Source organism: Rhinoraja longicauda, chromosome 11, assembly GCF_053455715.1.
Source record: "Rhinoraja longicauda isolate Sanriku21f chromosome 11, sRhiLon1.1, whole genome shotgun sequence".
NCBI lineage: Eukaryota > Metazoa > Chordata > Chondrichthyes > Rajiformes > Arhynchobatidae > Rhinoraja > Rhinoraja longicauda.
The window spans coordinates 46,838,825-46,863,369 of NC_135963.1; the positions used below are offsets into that span (position 1 = coordinate 46,838,825).

At 43.4% G+C, this 24,545-nt stretch overlaps 1 protein-coding gene across 3 annotated transcripts in view; it reads left to right on the top strand.

Moving 5' to 3' along the window:
- Nucleotides 1-24,545, top strand: part of LOC144597865 (neutrophil cytosol factor 2-like) — a 47,970-nt gene that overhangs the window by 21,396 nt on the left and 2,029 nt on the right. For all 3 annotated transcript variants that reach the window (XM_078407579.1, XM_078407582.1, XM_078407581.1), the window contains 10 exons: nucleotides 602-736; nucleotides 3,276-3,383; nucleotides 6,508-6,567; nucleotides 12,246-12,289; nucleotides 13,483-13,624; nucleotides 16,739-16,786; nucleotides 18,096-18,171; nucleotides 19,754-19,812; nucleotides 21,556-21,707; nucleotides 22,397-22,511. In XM_078407579.1, coding sequence (XP_078263705.1) covers nucleotides 602-736; nucleotides 3,276-3,383; nucleotides 6,508-6,567; nucleotides 12,246-12,289; nucleotides 13,483-13,624; nucleotides 16,739-16,786; nucleotides 18,096-18,171; nucleotides 19,754-19,812; nucleotides 21,556-21,707; nucleotides 22,397-22,511 — 939 coding nt within the window. The remainder of the gene's footprint in view (nucleotides 1-601; nucleotides 737-3,275; nucleotides 3,384-6,507; nucleotides 6,568-12,245; nucleotides 12,290-13,482; nucleotides 13,625-16,738; nucleotides 16,787-18,095; nucleotides 18,172-19,753; nucleotides 19,813-21,555; nucleotides 21,708-22,396; nucleotides 22,512-24,545) is intronic.

The following is a 24,545-nucleotide window of genomic DNA, read 5'->3' on the forward strand; positions in this document are numbered from 1 at the left end:
ATCCACATATTACCTTTAAACTTTGCCCCTCTCACCTTAAAGCTCTGCCCTCTAGTCTTTGACACCCTGCAAAAAAAAAATTGCACTCTCTAATTGATCTACGCCTCTCATGTACTTCTATCAGGTCTCCCCTCAACCCTCAAAATTTCACAGAAAACAATCCAAATTTGTCCAACCTCTCCTTATAGTTAATACCCTTTTAATCCGGTAGCATTCTGGTAGACCTCTTTTGCAGCCAACTGTCTATATTTGTTTCAAGTTATATTTATATGTTAACACCTTTCCACCACAACCTTCTGCTTCTATGAATAAGTGACTGAACCCAAACGACCAAGTCAACATGGATCCCATATATCTTAATCTTTTAAATAAAACTACCAAGGGGACTTTTATCAAAAGCTTTACATGCATGTTTGGGATTAAAATCCTGCCAGTTGTAAGCTGGTGCTGTAGGGTCAGAGCATGGAACCTGGCAGTCAGGGTAAAGCTCACAGTTTTCCCCCTCTCGATATCACAATGTTCGTTTGCTGTGAGAAGCTGACGAGTTAAAGGTACAGACCATAACAGTACATTAACCCTTCTTCTGGTTTCTTCCTTGCAGGTGCTTCACAATTTAGCGCTGGCACATGCCACATTAAAGGAATGGGATAAAGCTGAACAGGTTGTGAAGAAAGCCTTAACCTTTAAAACTGAAGCCAAGCACAATTTTGTGGATGAAGCTCTGAAAGCTGTTTCGGTACTGTCTTTCCTCAAGTGTTTACAAGTCTCCAAAAGCCTTCTATAAGTCGCTGCCCGCTGGTGTGCCCACATGCCGCTCCTGATACTTGTGATAAGCTGGGGCTTTGGTGAGGCTACGGCTGCTGAACTGTGTACACTGATCTCTTTATTGACCAGAGGGTGGGAATGCATTGCAGACAGTTCGGGGAAGTGGTTAGGTTTTCTTGAGAGGAATGATTGGACAGGTTGGGCTTGTATCTGCTCAAGTTTAGGAGGGTGAGAGGGGAATTGATTGCAATGTGCTGAGGGCTCCTGTGGGGGCCTTACTCGAATGGTTGAGGCAGCAAAATATGGCAATGGGTGCAAGAATTTCACTGCAGAGCATATGTGAGAATAAAGAACCATTGAAGATGTTCCTCTTCCAGGAGAATTTTAAACTAGGAGTCACTGTTTTAAAAATAAAAGGTAACCAAATTAAGGTAGAGGTGAGGTGATTTTTTTCCCTGAGAATTGCATGCCTTTGGCACTCTGCTCAATGACTGGTGGAAGGAGAATCTAGAATATATTTACGGCAGAGGCAGATAGACACTTGATAAGCCAGAGGGTAAAAGGTTATTGTAGATAGATGGGAATGTAGAGTTGAGGTTACAGTCAGATCATCTGTCGGTTTGTAAAGTGATGGAGCAAGCCTAAGGGGCTGAGTGGCCTATTCCTGTTCCTAATTCATTTGTTCATAAGAGTCCCGTATCACTGAGGAATAGAATAGGTAGACGCACATTGTCTCTTGCCCTTTTTGTAGTGGAATCGAGAACCAGAGGACATGGGTTTAAGGTGAGGGGGGGGGGGGGGGGGAGAGAGATTTAATAGGAACCTGAGGGGTAACTTGTTCACAAAAAGGGTGGTGGGTGTGTGTGGAACAAGCTGTCTGGGGAAATAGTTGAGGGAGGTACTTTTGCAACGTTTAAGAAACATTTAGACAGATACATGTATAGGACAGGCTTAGAGGGATATGGGCCAAAAGCCAGCAGGTGGGATTAGTGTAGATGGGACTCGTTGGTCGGTGTGGGCAAGATGGGCCAATGGACCTGTTTCCACGCAGTATGACTCTGTGATGAATCTGCTGACTCTGCCAATGTACTCGAGAAGAATCATTTGTCTGAGGTTAGACTGTAAATCCCTCACAGCTGTACTTGGTAACAACTGATTTAGGACTGACGTTGTACTATATGTCTGGTGATATTAATGCAGGTATTAATCTCTTTAGGAGCAAGTGGAAAGGCCAAGTGGAGCTGGCTAACCTCCTGATGCACACCGGTTTAAATAACTCGCCTGTTACTTCGAACGCCAACTCCACGCGGCCTTTCCACTTGCTCCTACAATATCACATCTGTCACTGTGCAGGAAAGATGAGGATGGAGATCTCTCCTTCAGATGCCATTCATTGGGCTAATGTTATTAAATGAAAGGTTGCGAAACAGATGCTATCAGAAAGCAAAAGAGCCTAAAAGATATGATAAAGATGCAAGTGAAAGTGTATTTTAAATGAATGGAGATGATTATCCCCCACTGCCTCCTAAATATTAGATTAATTTGTGCTGTATTGGACGACGTGTCCCAGGGGGAGAGGAATCAAGGGATATGGGGAAAAAGCAGGAACAGAGTACTGATTTTGGATGATCAGCCATGATCATATTGAACGGTGGCACTGGCTCGAAGGGCCGAATGGCCTACGCCTGCAACTATTTTCTATGTTTCTGTGAGAGCTCAGATGGAGCACAATTCAGCTCCTCAGAGCTGGCAATGGTTCTGAATGTTAGGGGTGGCACAGCGGTAGAATTGCTGCCTTACAGCGCCAGAGGCCCGGGTCTGATCCTAACCACGGGTGCTGTCTGTACAGAGTTCGTACGTTCTCCCCATGACCTGTGTGGGTTCTTTCCGGGTGCTCTGGTTTCCTACCACACTCCAAAGATGTACAGGTGTGTAGGTTAATTGGCCTTAGTAAAATTGTAAATTATCCCTAGTGTGTGTGTAGGATAGTGATAGTGTGCGGGGATCACTGGTCGGCTAGGACTCGGTGGGCCGAAGGGACAGTTTCCGCGATGTATCTCTAAACTAAACTAAACAATCAAAATATGAACCCCCGATGAAAATTTTCTTTAAAAAAATAAATTAAGAGAACACTTTTTTTAAACCTAGTTATAAATGTTCATACTTATCTTTGGGACGGCATGTATCTGTTCCCCTCTGTGGAAGTACATGGACACTCCCGGCCGCTCTGACAGAGTGTTGCAGGACCCTGGCACAGGGGATAGAGAATCTCTGAACGTCCTGTACCCACACTGACCTCCACCAGAGCCAGCATGCAGTCAGCAAAACACCAACAAACTCCTGACTGCAACTCTGGGATTCTGCATGTTGGTGCTGCTTGTGTAGGGATCAGGAACCTGCTGACTGCAGCACAAGGTTTGATGGCTCGCTGATGATGCCCAGCAGCATTTGGATTTTGTGTCTTGTTTTAAGTGCCGTGACTGTGTCTGTTTCCTGTTCTGTCTCCACAGAAGCAGGAACTGTTTCAGCTCCTGCTGTTTCCGGAAGGGGAATTCTTTAGACCAAAGAAACAAGTCGTGGCTCAGCTGGGAAAGCAGGACTTCCTGGGAGAGGCCATGGTAATGACTCGTCTTTAACTGATCAGCACTCTGAATGATTGTCCAACTCCACTGTGGGGGGATGTGGTCAGCAGAGTTCCAGCTTACTGTGGCCTCCTCACCACGTGGACCATATCTGATGATCATGATACCACTGTGAACTCTCAAAGTTGTGGGATTATAACCAATGTAGCCAACTAATCTCAGCCTTAAATGGGATGGAGGTTGGTAAGGGGACAGAGAGAACCTGTCCACTTCCATTTTCTCACTCAAAACTAATCCCCTCCACCCCTCACCCCCATCCAGACTGTCTCTTGACGGTCTTTTACATTGAGGTTTGATCTGCTCGGATGTAAAGGTGTAGGTCCGTGCTGCTCTACCAGTGACACAGCTGGTAGAGCAGCTGCCTTACAGCACCAGAGACCTGCGTTCGATCCTGACCTCGGTTGCTGTCTGTGTGGAGTTTGTACATTCTCCCTGTGACTATGGGGGGTTTCCGTGCTCCGGTTTCCTCCCACATTCCAAAGATGTACAGGTTTATAGGTTAATAGGATTCTGTGAATTTGCCCCTTGCGTGCAGGGAGTGGATGCAAACATTGTACAACATGAAACTAGTGGCCAATGGTCAGCATGGACCAGGTGAGCTGTCTGTATGCAAGCTGCATCTCTGAACTGAACTAAATTCACCTTATTAATTGTGACATCCATTTTTAAAGGCACTTTTTATTTGAAAGGGAGGATTGTTTGATTTATGTTTTAAGAAATAATGGCGAGGGATTTCAACATTAAGTGAAGCATTTGGCAATATTGGGCAAGTAGGTATTGCACAACAGAAAGAAGCACATAATTTTATGACTTTTTTCAAAATGAAACGGTGAGCTGTAAATGGAGCAGTTTGGCTCCCATGTTTGACTCGTGCCTTGCTGTTCTTGCACCCAGTGACCAGCTCACACCAATGCTGTACTTGGTGCAGAGGGACCACCTGTCTGACCAAGAAATGGACAAGGGATCAGTATTGAAACTGGGCTGCTGGGAAAGAGCCTGGGTGGTGGGATTATTTTTCTGCTGAGATCTGGGTATGGAATGCTGACTCAGGTTGAGGTCGGCCTCCAGCACCGCAGTAGTTCTCTAAGAGATTCGTTTAGTTTTAGGGATACAGCGTGGAGTCTGTGCCAACCAGTGATCGCCCCTTACACTCATATCCTACACTAGGAGCAATTTACAGAAATCAATTAACTTACAAACTTGCATATCTTTGGAATGTGGGAGGAAACCAGAGCACCCGGAGTAAACCCACGTGGTCACAAGGAGAACGTGCAAACTCTGTACAGACAGCACCCACAATCAAGGGCAAACCAGGGTCTCTGGTGCTATAAGGCAGCAAATCCAGCACTGTGCCGCCCATAGCAGACTCCACTGCTGAACCTTGTTGCTTGAGGTCAGAAACCAGTTGGTGAAGGTGTCACTTTGGTGGGGCGGTGTACAGGCTGTGATAGTGGCTTGTCCACAGAGCTGCAGCTTTCAACGTTTTAGTTCTGCTGATTTCGAGTGGGGGAAAAACCCCCAAATCTCATCTATTTTACCTGATTCAGAATTATCACAATAATTCACCTTGCAAACCGCTGTTACCATGATGTCTTAGCCCTGTTCTCTACTGTGTTTCCTCATTGTACAATATATTTCTTCAATCCAAGTATTTTATGAGTAACAACATTTACTTTTATACCAGTTTTAAAGCAGTAAAGTGTTTCACTGTGTCATCAAACAAAGTTTGAAACCAAGCAATAGGACAGATATTTGAACCAGGGTAATAAACCCTTGGATAATGGCATTTTAATGGAGGAAAAAGGCAATGAAAATTGCAGAGCTGGGGTGTGCAGCTGAGAGCTGAGTCACCAGTATTGGGATGATTGAAAACTAGTCTGCTCAACACCAGAACTGGAGGCATGCAAATCCTATAGGAAGGAACAGCATATGCTGGATTAAACCGAAGATAGACACAAAAAGCTGGAGTAACTCAGCGGGACTGGCAGCATCTCTGGAGAGAAGGAATGAGTAATGTCTGTAGAAGGTTCTCGACCCAAAACATCACCCATTCCTTCTCTCCAGAGATGCTGTCTGTCCCGCTGAGTTACTCCAGCATTTTGTGTCTATCTTACGTGAATGCAGTTGGAATGGACGGGGATGGGGTCAAAAGTATCAGAGTTCTGGGTCACGAGTGTATGATGTTTGGACGAGGGAGGCTGGTTATTATGAATGCATTGGTGTAATTAGCTTTATGGTTACAAATGAATGCTTCAGCTGCAGATGAGCTACTGCGGGGGGTGTTGCTGGTGAGTGGGAATTGCCACTTGGTTGAGATATCTGGTTAAACATCATCTCCAGGTTAACATGGCACCATCTGGTGTAGGTTGCCTGGGAGAAAGGATGAATCAGTGATGGGGTATAAATCAAACTGTTGTATGGTTTTGTGCTGTACAAATTATTTTGGAGAATGCTTGTGCTGTTAAGACTCAAACCACAATGGTCACCGATGGCACTAGATGCTGCAGATGCTGGAATCCATAGCCTAAAGAGGGAGACACCTGGAAGAACTCAGCAGAACAGGCAGTCGATGTTTCAGGTCAAGACCATTCATCTAGACCGAACTAATAGAGGGGATGTAGTCAGTGTAAAGAGGTGAAGGGAGAGAGAGGTGGGGCAAGGACTGGCAAGCACAAGGTTGGCACAGGTGATTGGGGATAAATTGGCAGATAACAGTTAGGTCAGGAAGGGGGGGATGAGATGATGAGTGGAGAACAAAAGGCTGCAGATTCTGGAAGGTGAAAGTGGAGCTGAATAAGCAAGTGGGACCAGCAGAGGGATGAGATGATAAGAAGTGGGTGGATGGGTGGATCAAGTGGGAGGAGTGTGTGGTGGAAGGGAGGATGAAATAGCGGATAGGGGCCTGAGAAGTAAAATGGGAAGGGGTGTGAGAAAGGAGGAGAGAGAAAGGGGCAAGAGTTGTGTGTTACCAGAAATTGGAGAATTTGGTGTTCATGCCAAGGTCACTAATGAATGTACAGTGGTGAATGTTATGTCCGATCATCAGCCTGTACAGAGTCCACACACTGATTTCAGCTGCTCTGCTTTGCTTGTATCCTAGGTGGTCGCATCAATCGTTGACAAAGATGCATTCTCAGGTTTCGCTCCCTTGCAGCCTGTGGTATGTTTCATTTTATTTAATTGATTTTTCTTCTAAACAGGAAAGTATGGCTTAACCATGGTTACTAAATGTGTTGAGTTAATCACCTGTTTAAATGCTGTCAACTTGACACAAATGCTGCTTTTGTTAGCGTAAAAATCCCATCATTGTGGTGGTGAAATGTTCAACAATTTTGGTAGAAGCAGGGGAATGAATTTGGAACAGAGTTGGTTTCACAGATAATCCACTCCTCCCTCCGCTCCATCTGTCCCTCTCAGACATTTTTGGAGCCTGATGCGTAATAACAGAAATGGCCAGACATAATGCAACTCCGACCCTTTCAAATGGAATAATGGGCCAGATTTTTGCCTGGGATTATATTTGGGTATTGTGATGAGGACATTAGATCAGAAGTAGTGTCAGAGTAGCTGAAGGTGCAGGCGTTGATGTTATAACACCCACGTCTCACAAAGAACCTGCCTGCAGGGAAGAAGCAACTCTGTACCTCCTTAAACAATCTGATTCACAGCACAGGGACACAGAATGAAGGTTGGTAAATTCAAAAATGAACCTAGTGCAGAAAATAAAATAAAGAGAAAGGGAAAAAAGTGGATTAAAAAAAGAGGAGAGAGGTAGAAAACATTCTGAGAATTCTAAGAACAGTTAAGATTAGAAGGAATAAACTGTACACATAGTGCATTTTCAGTGCAGTGAAATTAGTCATAGAGTGATACAGTATGGAAACAGGTCCTTAGGCCCAACATGTCCAAGCTGCACTAGTCCCACCTGCCAGCATTTGGTCCATATCCTTCCAAACCTGTCCTATCCATGTACCTGTCTAAACCTGTCCTATCCGTGTACTTGCCTAATTGTTTGACAGTTATTAACACATGTTGCATTATTTATGTGGTATTTATACTAGAAACAACCTGTCCTTTGGTATGCTTCTTCATGTACCTGTGTAACATGCAGTAACTTCAGGCTATTCGATGCATTCCACTGGTGAACTAGTTAGTGAGAAGCTGCTTCCAAGTAGCTCATTACAGAGCAGCTTCACCTTGACAATACATTTGAAGATTTGCATTTAATTGCACATCGCCCTCACCCCAATCTGCCAAAAGTACAAACGTAAATAACAATGAACGTCAACAGTACGCTTGTGAATTTTGACTGGAAAATCTAGGTTTAATTTGTCCAGAACACGGTGACATTTAAATTTGAATTTCAGTTTTATTATTTTACAGAAGCTTCTGTTGCTTTGATTCTCTTTTGTAACTGGATTTAGCAAACATATTGTAATTGCGTTGGCACTTTTATTGGACTTAAATAAAATTTAATTTCTTACATTTTTTTAAACAAATGAACTTTGTTTTTGTTAATTTATTAAACATTTTATTTGTTGTTTATATGGTATCTATTGAATACTTTGTTTACATATCTGTTGTGCTGCTGCAAATAACAATTTCATGGTTCTGTTTTGGGACGTATGAGAATAAAACACTCTTGACTTCCAATTTAATTTCTTGTTGCTTTGTCCAATGTTGATGACAATGGCCATGGCAGCATTTACTGTCCATTCCCAGCTACCACTGAACTGAGGTGTGAGTTATGAATGAACCATGTTGTTGGGTCAGGCTGGGTAAGAATAGCAGATTTCCATTCCTGAAGGAAATAAGGATAGGGGAGTCAGGGTGTACGGGGAGAAGGCAGGAACGGGGTACTGATTGAGAATGATCAGCCATGATCACATTGAATGGCGGTGCTGGCTCGAAGGGCCGAATGGCCTCCTCCTGCACCTATTGTCTATTGAATCAAACAAGTGGCTGCTCATGGCAATCTACCAGCTCCATGGCTATTGTTATCGAGACCATTTTAAAAACTGTCTTAATAACTAGTATTTCTAGAGGTACACAAGAGACTGCAGATACCAGAATCTTGAACAAAAAACATAGTACCGGAGGAACTCAGCGGGTCAGGTAATATCTGTGGAAGGAATGGACTGACGCATTTTGGGTTGGGACACTTCCTCAGACTGAAGAAGGGTCTTGATCCGAAACATGGTCTGTCCAGCCCCTCCACAGACCTGTTGAGTTCCTCCAGCACTTTGTTTTTTTTGAACTACTATTTCTAATTTTTACCTCCCCATGTTAAATCTGAATTGCTGATCTTTATTTCTGTGAAGCACTTGATTATGTATATTGAAATATGCTGGTTTGAATTTCTCTCTTTTTAGCTAATTTCATAACCCTGTGCCTTGAATAGCAGAAAAATCAAGTCCCCAAAGATACAACGCCAGAAATAAATTAAATCTTGCATGATTAAAACAGAACAGGAGTCATTTTATTAGGCAATCGACAGGGAATATATGGAGACTTCATTACTGCATAGTTGTTAGAAATTATAAATGGAAAACCTACCTAAGATTTTATGATGCATTGTGGAAACCTAGTTGTGGTTGTTAGCTGCAAGAACATTCAGTGCCCATACCTTGGGCCCATCCGATCGATGGCGCGGTCCAGTCCAGTCGCCGTCGTGGTAGCTCTGCGGGAACTGTGCGTTTTAAACTGGTATGTTTACTTTAAAATTATCCCTAAGTGCTCTAGCGTGTGCTAGCACTTAGCATTAACCAATGTACGACCGGGAAACGCTCGTAAAATTAAACTCAAGCGCTACAGGAGCACTATTAAACAGAAATCTACTCACCGATATACCAATAGAGATCATCAAAGGAGCGCACCGCGGCAGCAGCAGTGGGAGCGCAGGTCAGTGGGAAAGTCGGAAAAAACACCGAGGGAAGCGAGGGGGGATTCGGAACAGGCTGAGAACCCAAGCCTTATGTCCACCTCTGCCCAGCATACTTCTGGCCAACGTCCAGTCCCTGGAGAACAAGCTGGATGACCCGAGGGCAAGGATCAGATTCCAGAGGGACATAAAGAACTGTAACATCCTTTGTCTGACCGAAACATGGCTGACCCCGCTGGTGCCTGACCAGGTCAAGTCAAGTCAAGTCAAGTCAATTTATTTGTATAGCACATTTAAAAACAACCCACGTTGACCAAAGTGCTGCACATCTGACTAGGAAAAAAAGAAACATACAGTGATCTGCCCATCCGAGTCCTTCACTGTTTTCCGGGCGGACAGAACGGAAGAATCCGGGAAATCCAAGGGCGGAGGAGTCTGCTTCTTGACCAATAATAACTGGTGTAATCCTGGGAATATTAAGACGCTTTCTCGTTCCTGCTCGCCGGACCTGGAACATCTAACTATCTTATGCCGACCATTCTACCTACCCCGGGAGTTCAGCTCGGTGATCATCACAGCCGTCTATATCCCACCGCATGCGGACACCGACGTGGCACTGTCCACCCTACACGATGTGTTGTGTCAACACCAAAACAAGAACCCTGATGCGGCTGTGGTGGTGGCTGGAGACTTCAATAGGGGAAATCTCAAAAAGGTCATGCCCAACTTCTACCAACACATCACGTGTGTCACCAGGGGGGAAATAACTTTGGACCACTGCTACACGCCGTTCAGGAAGGCTACAAGGCCGTTTCTCTCCCTCCTTTTGGGAAATCTGACCACGCCGCCATTTTCCTGTTGCCGGAGTACAAACAACGGATAGTACGGGAAGCGACAGTGACGAGGGACGTAAAGCGGTGGGCTGACCATTCAGAGGCCATGCTGCAAGATGCACTGAGTGAAGTCGACTGGAACATGTTCCAAGCAAGTTCCAGAGACGTAAATGAGTTTGCGGAAGCGGTTACGGACTTCATTGCCACAATAGCCGATACCATCATCCCCACGGTAAGGGTCAGTATCTTCCCTAACCAAAAACCCTGGGTGGACAGGTCTATTCGCGTGGCCTTGAATGCTCGCACCGCTGCTTACAACTCCGGCCTGGCATCCGGCAACATGGACGACTACAAGGGAGAGTCCTAATGACTGCGAAGGGCAGTGAAGGATGCAAAAAAGAGGTACCGGGACAAGATGGAGTCACAGATGGAGCAGCAGGACACCAGGCGCCTTTGGCAGGGGCTACGGACTATAACTAGCTACAGGTCCAGCACCCCCTCAACCGGAAGTGCCGGCTCCTCCTTAGCTGATGACCTGAACTCTTTTTATGCACGGTTTGAGACGGGTAACACCACCAGCTCGCCGTCTAAAAACAGCACCGAAGGGGCGTTGGCTAGCGAGGCTGGAGGGGGATCCACCGCCGGGGATGTGCACACATTCTCGGTGTCCGAGCATGAGGTGAGGTGGGCTCTGACGCGTGCGCCCTCCTTCCTCGCAACATGGACCCACTACAGTTCGCATACCGTCCGAACAGGTCCACGGATGATGCGGTCTCCTAGGTTCTACACACCGCTCTCTCTCATCTGGACAGCCAGGGGGGCTATGTGAGGATGCTGTTCATTAACTTTAGTTCAGCATTCAACACAATAGTCCCCAGCAGACTGGTTGAGAAGCTGCTGGAACTGGGGCTTAGCACCCCTCTGTGTGCCTGGGTCCTGGACTTGCTCACTGCCAGGCCCCAAGTGGTCAGGATGGGGGAACACACATCTAGCTCCCTCACCCTGAACATAGGATCCCCCCAGGGCTGCGTCCTTAGCCCCCTACTGTACTCCCTGTACACACATGACTGTGGGGCCAGGTTCAGCTCAAACTCCATCATCAAGTTTGCTGATGACACTGTGGTGGTGGGCCGGATCTCCAACAACGATGAGAAGGCCTACCGGGAGGAGGTGGCTGATCTGGCACTCTGGTGTCAGGACAATAGCCTCCTCTTGAATGTCACTAAAACAAAGGAGCTGATTGTGGACTTCAGAAGGGCTAAACATCCAAGGACGTACACGCCACTGGAGATAAATGGGTCTATTGTGGATAGGGTGAGCAGTTTCAAATACTTGGGAGTCCGCATCGCAGAGGATCTGACATGGGCAACGCACATTGCCGCACTGGTGGGTAAGGCTAAGCAGCGCCTTTACCACCTTAGACAACTGAGGAAATTCAGAGTGTCGCTGAGGATCCTTCATTGCTTCTACTCTGGGGCTGTAGAGAGCATCCTGTCCGGCAACATTACAGTGTGGTTTGGGAACAGCTCTGCCCAGGACAGGATGGCCCTGCAGAGAGTAGTGCGTTCGGCAGAACGCACCATGGGAACTACACTCGTCCCCCTGCAGGACCTATACATCAGGAGGTGCAGATCCAGAGCAAGCAAGATCATGAGGGACCCCTGCCACCCCAGTAACGGACTGTTCCAGATGCTACGATCAGGCAAACGCCTCCGCTGTCACGCTGTGAAAACGGAGAGGATGAGACGGAGCTTCTTCCCACAGGCCATCAGGACTGTCAACTTTTATAACCCTAGAGACTAAATTTTTGTCGACACTTTTTGTGCTATGTTTAGTAACTTATTAACTTTATTTATATGCTGTAACTGTAATTCTTTTTGTGCACAACCCGCAGGCATTGCCACTTTCATTTCACTGCACATCGAGTATGTGTATGTGACAAATAAATTTGACTTGACTTGACTTAGTCTAATTAGGTAAATGAAATAGTGAGCCACAAAGCCTGCAGTGTAGTTTATCTTCAGTATTACACCTCCTCTGAATTACTTCTGTTCTGCATCCTGAATAAAGTATGGTGAATTCTAATACATTAAATCTAATTAATTATTCAAATTTAATTTACAGGCACCAGAACCTGTCCCACAAAGGAAAGTATCTGAAAAGTTCAAGTAAGTAATTTTTACTTCAGCCACATCCAGTTTCTATGTGGCCAGCAGAATGTTCTGGGCAACGGGAGCGTGTAGTTAGTTTACAGCTGCAGAGAGTTACTCAGCTCCTGCAAGCTCCTGATCCATTGCTAGAACAAAGAGGGATAGATACAAATGCTGGAGTAACTCAGAGGGACAGACAACATCTCCGGAGAGAAGGAATGGGTGACGTCTCAGGTCGAGACCCTTTTTCAGACTGAGAGTCAGGGAAGAGAGGGCCTGGAGATATGGAAGGGTAAGGTGTGAAAACGACAGATCAAAGTAGATGATGATCAAGAAAATGAGGCATACAATCAGTAAAATTAATCAGGACAGTGAAACTAGTCGGAGAACTTGGGTGGGGGTAGGGACAGAGAGAGAGGGAAAGCAAGGGTTACTTGAAGTTGGAGAAATCAATATTCATACCTCTGGGTAGTTTACAAGAAGAAAGGTCTTGACCCAAAACGTCACCCATTCCTTCTCTCCAGAGATGCTGCCTGTCCCGCTGAGTTACTCCAGCATCTTGTGTCTTTCTTCGGTGTAAACCAGGATCACAGTTCTTTCCAGAACAAAGGGGGAACAACTTGCTCCCAGTGTTATATGGCTGGAGACTAAATTGCTAGAATTAAGTTACTTACATTGTCAAAAGATTGCCCACACATTTACACGGTTCCATTCTCTGTCTCTCGATAAAACTATCAGCAGGCACAAGACATGTTTAGCCATGTTCACTTTCTTAGTGGATTGAGCTTCATTTCACCTCCCAGAACCCAAGGGGTAATAAACACAAACTCCAGAATAATCACTGATGCTTGTGTTTCACTATCACCTGTCCTCTTAATTCTCAATGCCTCATTTCCAGCAGTTGTGTTCCATGCCTTGTTCATTTCTATTGCAATAGCTTGTGAAACCTAACATTGCTAGACTCATTGTTGAAAGCCTAACCTCTTTCTGAGGGTTAACTCAGTTGCCCCCCAAAATGATTTCTGCTTATCAATTCGTAACCTGTAAAGTTCATCCAAGGTGAGGAAATTGGATATGTGACAGTGAGTCAGTGACATTATTTTTCTGTTGAGATAGACACTCATAATTATACGGTTTACTTCTGTGATATGCTACATTGAAAACTGTAAAGGGATGTGAGCAGATTTGATAATGTTTCTTTATCTGTGTAGAATACTGCAGCGTAAACCTTACCGGGTATTATTTAACTTCATACCGAGTAATGAAATGGAGCTGGAATTGCAGTCAGGAAATATAGTCTTCCTGCTGGAGCAAGGGCAAGACAACTGGGCCACTGTCACGTTCAACGATAAGGCAAGTTATTCCAGAGCAATGCTCACCACATCACAGTGCAGGGAGAGGACTGATCACAGGCCACTGGATACAGCCTGCAATCCCTCAACTGTGTGGCAGTTTTAATTGTAGATTTTAACAGAATTAAGGACACACAATTGATGACATTCAAAGCAACAAGCTATCATCTGTATTATGGCTTATTTGATGTGTGGGAAGAAACTGCAGATGCTGGTTTAAACCGGAGAAAGACACAAACAGCTGGAGTAGCACCGCGGGTCAGGCAGCATCGTAGTGATGCATGGTGTGAGATTCTCTTATTTATGTAGAACGCAATCCAATTATGAAGACAGACACGAAATCAGATGGGTTAGGCAACATCTCTGGAGAAAAGGAATGGGTGACGTTTCAGGTCGAGACTGTTCTTCCTACATAATACAATTATGTCCTTACAGCATGTTTACATTATCATCCCAATAATTTAATAATTAGTATATTATATTAGTATATAAGCACAAGCATAACAGAAGCAGGTCTGAAGTACTATCAAAGTAAAAATAATTTATCATTGGCAGCTGTTAATGCCATACCTAGGTGTCCTTCACCCACATGGAGGTCTAAGTCTTGGCCACACTCTGACAAGTGGACTGATGAGATTAAAACTGAATTGGCCCACCAGTCAAATCTATGTCCCAATTTGCAGATACAAAAGGAAAGGATGCTAGCTATCTCTTGGACTTCAGTCTGAGGAAAAGAAAGGAATGCCTCTAAAATAAGCTGTCTATTATTTTAATGATGCAGTGGAGTGCATGTGTCAATAATGTTGTCAACACCAGAGCATGGGGCTTGAACAGAAAATATTCTTGTTTAATGGGAAACCTGGGCTGTTCTATTAGATTCAGAAAATAACCTGATGGTGAAACTTTGAAGTGGGTGGACTCCAGTAACATGATGTTCAGACTTGTTTCACCAGACAGGCTGCTCCAATTCCACATTGTAGTTCTGAATGAATTGCTCGTATCTACAATAACAGGAATGTTCTGGCAAAGTGTACTCACTGCACATTGTACCAAAAGCCAAACTACTGCATGTGCTGGAACTGCAGTAAAAACAAAAAGGTGCTCCTCAACTTACGATGGGTTACATTCCGAGAAACCCATCGGAAACCGAAAATATCGTAAGTGCATTGAATACACGTGATCACGTGGTCAGAAGCGAGCTGTGGCCCGCTACCATTTTTACCATCGCAAAGTTGAAATATCGTAAGTCAAAGTATCGTAAGGGGGGGAGCACCTGTATTGGAAACATACAGCAGGTCAGACTGCGTATGCAAAGAGAGAAATAGTTACCATTTAAAGTAAATAACTGTTTCTCACCCCATAGATGCTGTTTAACTTACCAAGTGCCTCTGGTAATTTTTTATTTTGCATCATTAAGTCTCCCCTTAATCTGTCAAATGAAGTGAAGCACAGTGCCTAGGAACTCTTTGTCATCGTTTTATGTTAGTTCATGGTTGCCGAGACTGAGCACTTCTGACCCGGGGCTCTGATCATTCAGTACATCTGTCGCTGCCCCAGAACACCCTATCCATCGTTATAGTGTCAGAGCAGCCTGCTGATGTCAGCTGCTGGGAGAGAGGCGAATGGGAAGCTAAGAAACAGGGTCCATTTCCTTGGTCCTCTTGTTTCTGTGACTTGACCCACAGAAGTTGCTGGTGCAGAAAACCACATGGATGCTGCCTGTCAGAGCCAGTGCACCAAGTGGCCACAAACTTACAGAAATGCCTCTAACTGGAGATTGCAGTACCATCTGAGTACAGAGGAAGGGCTGTTCACAGGGTCAGGATAGTGCTAGAGTCCTTGTCTCAATCGATCTCCATTATAGTTACTGGTTCTTACCATTTCAAAAATAGTGGAAGCTGAGTTTCTTTCTTCAGGAAGTTCAATACACTATCCCAAGATATGCCCCTAAAGGTACCATGGCTCCTGCTTTAACTATCAACTGTACACATCCAGTTATGTCTATAGATTATAAATACATTTGTTCTATTCATTATTACAATGGAGTTTTACAAAGTAGAAATAAACAAACTGCAGCAAAGTGAGCTGTCAACTTCCGGTGTATCTGAAAGCAGCATTACCATTTAGAGTCATGATTTTCTGTTCCTTTTCCTGTCTTCTCCATATGGCCCCATCTAGTGGTCATGCTGAGAACCACCAAAACACAATTGAACCAAAATTGATTTGAAACAAAAAGATGGAAATGCCCAGAAGGTCAAGCAACATATGTGGAGGGAGAAGAGGGTTGATGACCTATCATTGGACTGAAACTGGCCCTGTTCCATCCCTTTGTCTCTAATCTCTTGGAGAAAAGGCTTGAATGGAGAGGATGTTTCCACTAGTGGGAGAGTCTCGGACTAGAGGTCATAGTCTCAGAATTAAAGGACCTTCTTTTGGGAAGGAGATGAGGAGAAATTTAATTAGTCAGAGGGTGGTGAATCTGTGGAATTCTTTGCCACAAAAGACTGTAGAGGCCAAGTCAGTGGATATTTTTAAGGCAGAGATAGTTTTTTTGATTAGTACAGGTGTCAGAGGTTATTTGAGAAAAGGCAGGGGAATGGGGTAAGGAGGGATAGATAGATCAGCCATAATTGAATGTCAGAGTAGACTTGATGAGCCAAATGGCCTAATTCTACTCTTATCACGTATGATGTTATGATCTGACTTTGGATTTGGCATGGGTGGCATCTCCACATTGTCTCTCTGCATCGTGACGCTGATGTTCCAGGTGTGCTGAATCATTTAAAACATTGGTTATTCCAAAATCTGTGATTGAAGGAATGGTGACTTGGTCTTTGAGGATCAACTCGCCAATATTCAGAGAAAGGCTATCTGTAACACACCACACCACTATCCACCAGCATTCACCCGTATGCTTCAAACCTGTATAAAATGGAAAGCCCATAATACATACAGATGGTTATTAGCTCATGGTTGTTATGTCTTTTTAGCTCATAACATATTAAATAAAACTTTCAAAGATCTTTCTGCCTGTTGTTAACATGTTTAGTTTGGTCTCATTGATATGTGATAAGCACTGATTGTAAACATTTCCTAACTGTTTCTTGTTTGTTAGACTGGGTTAGTCCCCTACAATTACATTGAACCACTGGAACACACAAAGGTAAAAGCTTTATTTGATTTTGAGTATTTCCCAAAATAGCTACAGAGATCACAGCACTCTAATCACTCCCCCATTTTATGCCCACCTCAGGGAGAGCAGGTGGCTGTGTAACTGGGTCCAGGGAACCTATGCTGAGCAAAGGTGAATCAGTTAGTCCCAATCATACTCTCTTAACAGTACATGAACATGGCTGTGGAGTCATTCTTGCCTCCCCCCATCCTTCCCCCGACATCCGTCAGTGTCTATGAGAATTGCAGATGAGAGAGAACATAGAACAGTAGAGCACAGCAGCAGGTCCTCCGGCCCATTATGCCTATGCCGAACATGATGCCAAGACCAACTCTTATCTGCCTTATCTGCCAACATTGTCCTTATCCCACCATTCCCTGCATATCCAAAAGTGCCACTATCACATCTGTCTGTATCGCTCCTCCTTGCACTCACCACCCTCTAAAAATTTCTTGCCCTGCACATCTATATACTAAAACTCTTGTTTGTTTGTGGTTCCTGAACTACAGCCAAAATGGTACACAATAGCGCGACAATTTTAGGCCCACCTTACTCACCGTCATCCCTTTGGTGCTAATGGAAGAAGTTTCATTGAAATCGATGTTATATTTTTAAAGTTATTCACAATTTAAAGTTTAAATCTATCTCCTAGGGAGGGGGGAAGGAGGGAGGGAGGGGCAAGGATAAGGGGGGTTGAGGAGGGGGACGGGAGGGGGTGAAGAGAGGGTGCTGCACTAATGCAGGAGAGGTTTGGGCCCCAATGGGTTCACTTGGTCTAGTTTCTGTTAAATTTTGCCCCTCTCACCTTAAAGCCTCTAAGTATTTGATATTTCTATCCTGAGAAAAAGGTTCTGACTGTCTACCCCAATGTACGCTGCTCACAATCATGTACTTCTCAACCTCCGGCGTTCCAGCAAAAGCAATCCAACGCTGTCCAAAATCTCCTGTCCAAAATACCCCCTAATCCAGGCTCTATTCTGGTAAACCTACGCCACCTATTGGAGATTGTGCCTCCTATTGATAGTGACCTGTGAATGAAAGCAAGAGGAACACTTAAAGTGTCTGAATTCTGTTCCCTTCCAGCACTGGAACGATATGGTGTCTAGCAGAAAGGGAACCAATGTGCCAAATTGAATTATAGAAGTGGTGCAAATATGCTGATTTTGCATGTACAGAACACAATTTTAAAAACAGCTTTGTGTAATTCTTGACGCTATTTTTTGTTAAAAAAAAAGGAAAACTCCTGTTTAAGATTTTGTATAGAGGATAGGAACCCATTTTGAGTGTGCTTTTTGACCAGGCTGAAAGATCACCCTCTCCTGACATCCCAGCACCACCCAGGACAGCAGCCCCTGACAGACCACTTGGTGTGAAAGGTGAGCAGCTTCACCAGACGCGAAATCACAATTGTAATTGCATGGGCTATAAAGATTTTGATGCATCCACGAGTATATTAAATATGAAAAGCAAAACGCCCAAATTATTTCAAGAAGTTATTCAGATTTAAATAAAAATGGAAAATGCAGGAAACATTCAACAAGTCAGGATATATGAGAAATTAAATTTTCAAATCGCAAATTTTAAATTGATTTGACTAAAAGGTCCAGGATCTGAAAATATAGTTCCCCTTGTACCTCTACAGATATTGCCTGACTTGAGTGTTTACTGCACTTTGGTTTTATTTCAAATCTCTAACACCAACAGTTTAAAGACTGACACAAAATGCTGGAGTAACACAGTGGGACAGGCAGCATCTCTGGAGAAATGGGTGACTTTTTGGGTCAAGACTGTTCTTCAGACCTTCTATTGAAAGATGCTGCCTGTCCTGCTGAGTTATTTCAGTATCTGTGTCTATCTTTGGTGTAAACCACCATCTGCAGTTCCTTCCTACACTGTTTAAAGACTGATGTTGGTGTGGGAGCACTGCATCCATTCCTGCTGAGTGTATGGCAGACTGGTGGCTTTTAATGAGTCCTCATTGCTGATATCCAAGAAGAGTGTCCAATACCCATCTAAAGATATGAATCATGGGCTGCCCTCAAAGGAATGAGGGGAAGAGACGAATGCTTGCCTTTCTAAGAACCACCAGGCCACCTTATGTGAGCTCTTGGCTCAGCTGTCACTGCTGTGCAGAAAAGTAAGGTGCAGTTCTCATTAAAAGGCGTAGATAGACACAAAAAGTTGGAGTAACTCAGCAGGACAGGCAGGATCTCTGGAGAGAAGAAATGGGTGACGTTTTGGGTCAAGACCCTTCTTCGGACTAACAGTCAGGAGAGGGAGACACAGATAAGGAAGGATAAAGTGTGTGAAAACGAGTCATCAAAAGGGATGTAGATCAAGGAAAATATAGAGTAGATCATTGTTAGCTAGTAGAAGGTGACAACAAAGCAACAGAGATAAAATGTAGTCGGTGTCAGTCAGACTGGTCAGAGAACTGGGAAGGGAGAGGGATGGAGAGCAAGGGTTACTTGAAGTTAGAGAAGAAAATGGTTACTGCAGATGGAAAGATCTGCTACTGGCTCCCCTTCACCAGAATCTGTGCACTGAAATTAATGCACCACAAATCCTAACCATAGCTGGAGCTCGTACCCACGCCACAAATGGTCTTGGGATCAGCTAATTGCTAACATTCTCAGCAATGCCAACAGTTTGTAAAGTAAGTAGTAATTTAAGTATTCTTGAACATAGTTGTCTCTCTATATCTGTAATGGGAATGACATTGGAACTGTGATAACTAAGCCTGAACGTGCAATTTCATGGGGAATGATGAAGGACTCCTGCCTTGATGAAGCAGATGGTCATTCAGCATCCTGACCCGAGCCTGCCTCCAATTTCAGATTAAGGCAGTGAGTGGGGGTTAGGGACAGTAATTATAAACATATTGAAAATTAATAACATCATTTTCAAATTAAATGGTTTCTGCAACAAAACAAAAAATTGCTCAATTGTTTTTTTCAGATGAAAATTTACCCACTGCAGCAAGGTCACACGTAATAGAACCTTCAAAAAAGATTGAGGTAAGAGACATTGGAACATAGAAAAATAGGTGCAGGAGTAGGCCATTCGGCCCTTCGAGCCAGCACTGATCATGGCTGATCACCTAAAATCAGTGTAGGAAATTAACTGCAGATGCTGGTAGAAATCGAAGGTATTGCAAAATGCTGGAGTAACTCAGCGGGTCAGGCAGCATCTCAGGAGAGAAGGAATGGATGACGTTTCAGGTCAAGACCCTTCTTCAGTCTAAAATCAGTACTCCGTTACTGCTTTTTCCCATATCCCTTGATTCCTTTAGCCCTACGAGCTAAATCTAACTATCTGTTGAAAACATCTAGGTGTTAAGGTCAAAAAGAAAGCAAGTTGGGCATTGATATTGTCCCCTTGTCACTTTTCTTAAATATTTCATGCAAGAAGTGTGAAGCTGCGACAATCATGTACTGAATGCAGCATCTGTTTTGTGGATCAGAGTCTAAGCAAAGGTTAAATATTAGCTGGCTTTTGGTGACATTGGGAATGCAGGCCAAACACCTGGGAAGCCTGTTTTTAATTTAACTATCCCACTATACTCATTATAAGTGGAATAATCAAACTGCTAAAGGACATCTGCAGCCACGGCAGCACCTGTGAACCAGACAACCAGTTGACATTTTGGGCATTAGGATTGAGAGTGCAGAGGGAAGAAATGGGTATAAAAAGGTGAAGCAATGGGTGGAATATAAGATGGCTATCTTCATCCTTCACCTATGATTTTACTTGATCTAATTATAAACTTTAGATTGTGAACAAAAATTATTGCAAGATCTTGATCAGCTGGGCAAGTGGACTGAGCCTAATGGAGTTTAATGCAGATTCAGTGAATTAAATGAGAGGTGTTGTATTTTGGGAAGTCAAACTAGGTCAGGACTTTCTCAGTGAATGATAGGGCCCAGGGAGTGCTGTAGAGCAGAGGGATGTAAGAGTATAGGTACATAGTTATCTGTAAGTAGCATCTTAGGGAAATAGTGTTAAAGGTGGCTTTTGGCACATCAGTCAGGGCACTGAGTACAGCGATTGGGATGTTATGTTACAGTACAGTTATACAGATGCTGGTGAGGCCACATCTGGAGTACTGGGTTCATTTTTGGTCACCCTGGTATAGGAAGTCTGAGCTGGAAAGAGTGCAGAAAAGATTTATGAGGATGTTGCAAGACTCAAGGACCTGAGCTACAGGGAAAGGTTGGGCAGGCTAAAACTTAATTACTTGGAGCACAGGAAGCTGAGGGCTGATTTTTATAGAGGTGTATAAAATCATGAGGGGAACAGATAGGGTGAATGCGCACTTTTTTTTACCAAGGGTAGAGGAATCAATAACGAGAGGACACAGGTTTAAGGGGAATGATTTAATAGGAACTTGAGGGGCATCCTTTTTGGTATATGGAACGAGCTGCGTGAGGAAGTTGAGGCAGGTACTCTCACAGTACCTTCTTTCATCCCTGTGCACACAAGCTTGCCTAATAATAATGGTAGGTTGGTGTGGATGTTCCATCAAGATTCCTTCTGCCTCCTTTGGAATAGCATCAACTCAAACGCACATTATGGTGGATCTTGGGCACATTGCATAAGCTTGCTTTTGAGACATTACCTCATGACATAGCACTAAATTAGGAAATGTTCATTATTTCTAATGGTATGGGTGTTACAAGCTTTAATTTATTTCACAAGCATATTATGAGCGGTTTAATATAAAATTAGACTAATCTGCAATTCTTTTTTCATTGGAATAGTGCAAAAATCACCCTATGCCAAAAGGTTGTATTGTCAAAATACACTTCAAGTATACGATAGCTGTACGTGTGAAACCAGGGTTGTTGCTCAGCGAGTTGCTGGCTGTCATCTGTCAGAAGTTCGATCTGTCTGAAAAGAGACTTGTGCTCAGGTATGCAAGCCTTTCAAATACTCCTGCTTGTGCTAGATATCCTGCAGCCAACACCTCCCAAGCCCGTGATCTGCATCCTGGAGGAGGACAAGGGCAGATGACACATTGCATCACCATCATATTTCAGTGTTCCTTCTTTGGCACCAAATCCAAATCCTGGAACTCGCTTCTCAGTAACATTATAAACACCAGAAAGCCCATCCATCAATTTAAGGGTAATTAAAAATGGGCAATAAAATGCTGGCCTCACCAGTGCCACCCATATCCCAAAATATCAAAGGATGGTGTGCTCCGCCATTGCTACTAAAGCAAGTCACTTGGAGGATAAACAGGCATTTGGACTGCTGTAAGGTAATTATCACACCATCTTCAACTCAATGGCTTCAAGTCATTGCCTTGACCAAGAGATCTAACTGTAGAATAGTTTTGTTTTTAAAAAGCAAATGACCAAATCTTGACATAAGATTTGCACAGGTTTTGGCAATTTCACTACAGTGGGCAAGCTCACATACATCTTTATAGCGGAGAAGAGATGTGCTAAATGCCTTTAAGGTCATGGAAATTGGGAGATTTAGAAAGTTGGGAGTAAATATTACTGTAAAAATCCAATCTGTTTGCCTAAAGTTTTTAATTCACTGAATCTAAGTAACAGTAATAATGTGCTTTCCATTTTTGGTTCTTCCGGTTAGTTACAAACCACAAGCCGAGGGTGAGCTCATTCCCATTACCACTGAAACCAAAATGAAGAAAATGTGGAGCGAGGTCAGTAGTCAACGTTTAGTCATCTGGGGCAAATTTCTGGAGGTAAGATTCACACATTTTGGAGCCTTGACAATAGAATCTGAGCAAATCTTGTGCAGGGTGGGCAGATCCAATGCAAGGGGGAGCAGTGACTACCTCAAGAATCATGAATAAAAATCAACCAAGCAAAGAGCATAATAGAACAGGAAATAGAGTATTTGGTGAGTGGGGAATTTTCAACACAGAAGCACTTCCTTAGAATTAAGTTCATAAAAAAAAGGTGCTGGTGTTGATATGCACTTGCACAATGTGGGAGGTCATGAGGAAAAGACTGATGCTGGGCATTTTCATGTGAAACAAGGTCTACTTTATCCAACAAATTAGATTTAGCAAAAAGATGACTAGAAATAGCTAACTGTAAATGTTTCAGAGCAATAGGAGGAATTCAAGGAAGGTTCAGAACAAACGCGTCTCCCTATTTTAAAGTAAAGTAGAAGATTCCAATTTCAACATCTGGATATTGAGGAAGAAGGATAAAGCAAAAAGAGGAAACTTGTTGTGAGATAGTGTAAGCTCAATTTAGCAAAAAACCTGAAGGTGCAGGGGTTAAATTAAAGCAGCAATTAACCTCAAGGAAAATTTCAAGATACTCTATAAAAATGAAAAAGGATTAGAAAAGAGTGGGTCGAATTAGAGACGAGATCAGTAACTACAAATGAAAAATCATAAAGGGATTAGAATTGCAAGAGTGAAGTATTCTAAAAGATAAACATGAAAGGAGGCAACATAAAGGGTTTAGCATTTTTAAAGCAAACTAGACCAAGTGGAACCGTTGGGCCCCAAACCTCTCCTACATTGGTGCAGCACCCTCTCCTCCCCCCTGCCCTCTCCTCCCCACCACTCCATCTCCCTCAACCCCCCCTTATCCTCCCTCCGTAAGAGATATTTAAACTTTAAAATGTGAATAACTTTAGAAATATAACACCGATTTCAATGAAACATCGTCCATTAGCACCAAAGGGACGAAAGTGCCTAAAATTGTTGCACTATCGTGTACCGTTTTGGCTGTATTTCAGGAACAAACAAACAAACAGAGTTTTAGTATACAGATAGCTCACCAGGCTGGATAAAAGAGGCAAAGAGCCTGTTGCAATGATTTTAGTGCTCTTTGGCTCAGATCCTATTGTCAAGGCCCCACACCCAAAGTAAATTATGAGAAGTGCTTTAACAGCTGGCCAAACCAAGGCTTACCTGTTTTTAAAACTTGGGTCATTTTGTATTTGAACATGTGGCATTCCTCAATGGTTTAATAAAAGCATCTAAACAATTCATTGTTATTAATTCATGTAAATATTAATTAACTAACCAGTGTGCTTCCTATTCCAATTCCCTGTGAAGTGATGGAAGTCACTGAACCTACGTTAGACAAGCTGGTACAAGTTGAATGGGCAGATTTTCCTGTGTAACTAATAGGGAAAACTATAGGTTGGCACACCACTGCAGGACTCCATGAAGAGTTGGAAAGTAGAGTTTGAGATCAAGAAAGTCATGTTGCTATTTTAGTGTGACCACATCTGGAGCATGAGTACCCATGGATTACCTTGAAAGAGGGCATCTTGGATTAATTTAGTTTCAACCTGGGAATCAATAAGGAGGGATTGAGAATAATCGGCATATCTAACATGGCCTTGGAAAACTTTCCCTTATTTTCACTGAGTGTTATGAATCTTTGCAATTCTCTACCAAGAGCATTTTGATGCTGAGTATACTCAAGACTAAGTAGTAGTGTAGGAGCCATTTAAGCTTAATTTAGTTACTGTCATTGTATTATGGCTATGTTTAATATTTCTAGTTTGTCTTTTTTGCATGCTTGTGGGTGTGATTTGATACGTAATGGGGAGTGTCTACATCTGAGGAGGCTAGCGTAGCACAGAGATTATAGGTCAGTTTAGTCTCGGAGGATGGAGAGAATAGTTTTTTACTACAACCACACTCACGCCAGCCACGACCACACGATCTTTAGTGTATTGTTTGAAGAAGAAACAGTTGATAAGAACGAAAAGTTATGAATTACTCTTTTGATTTGAGCTACTTTAA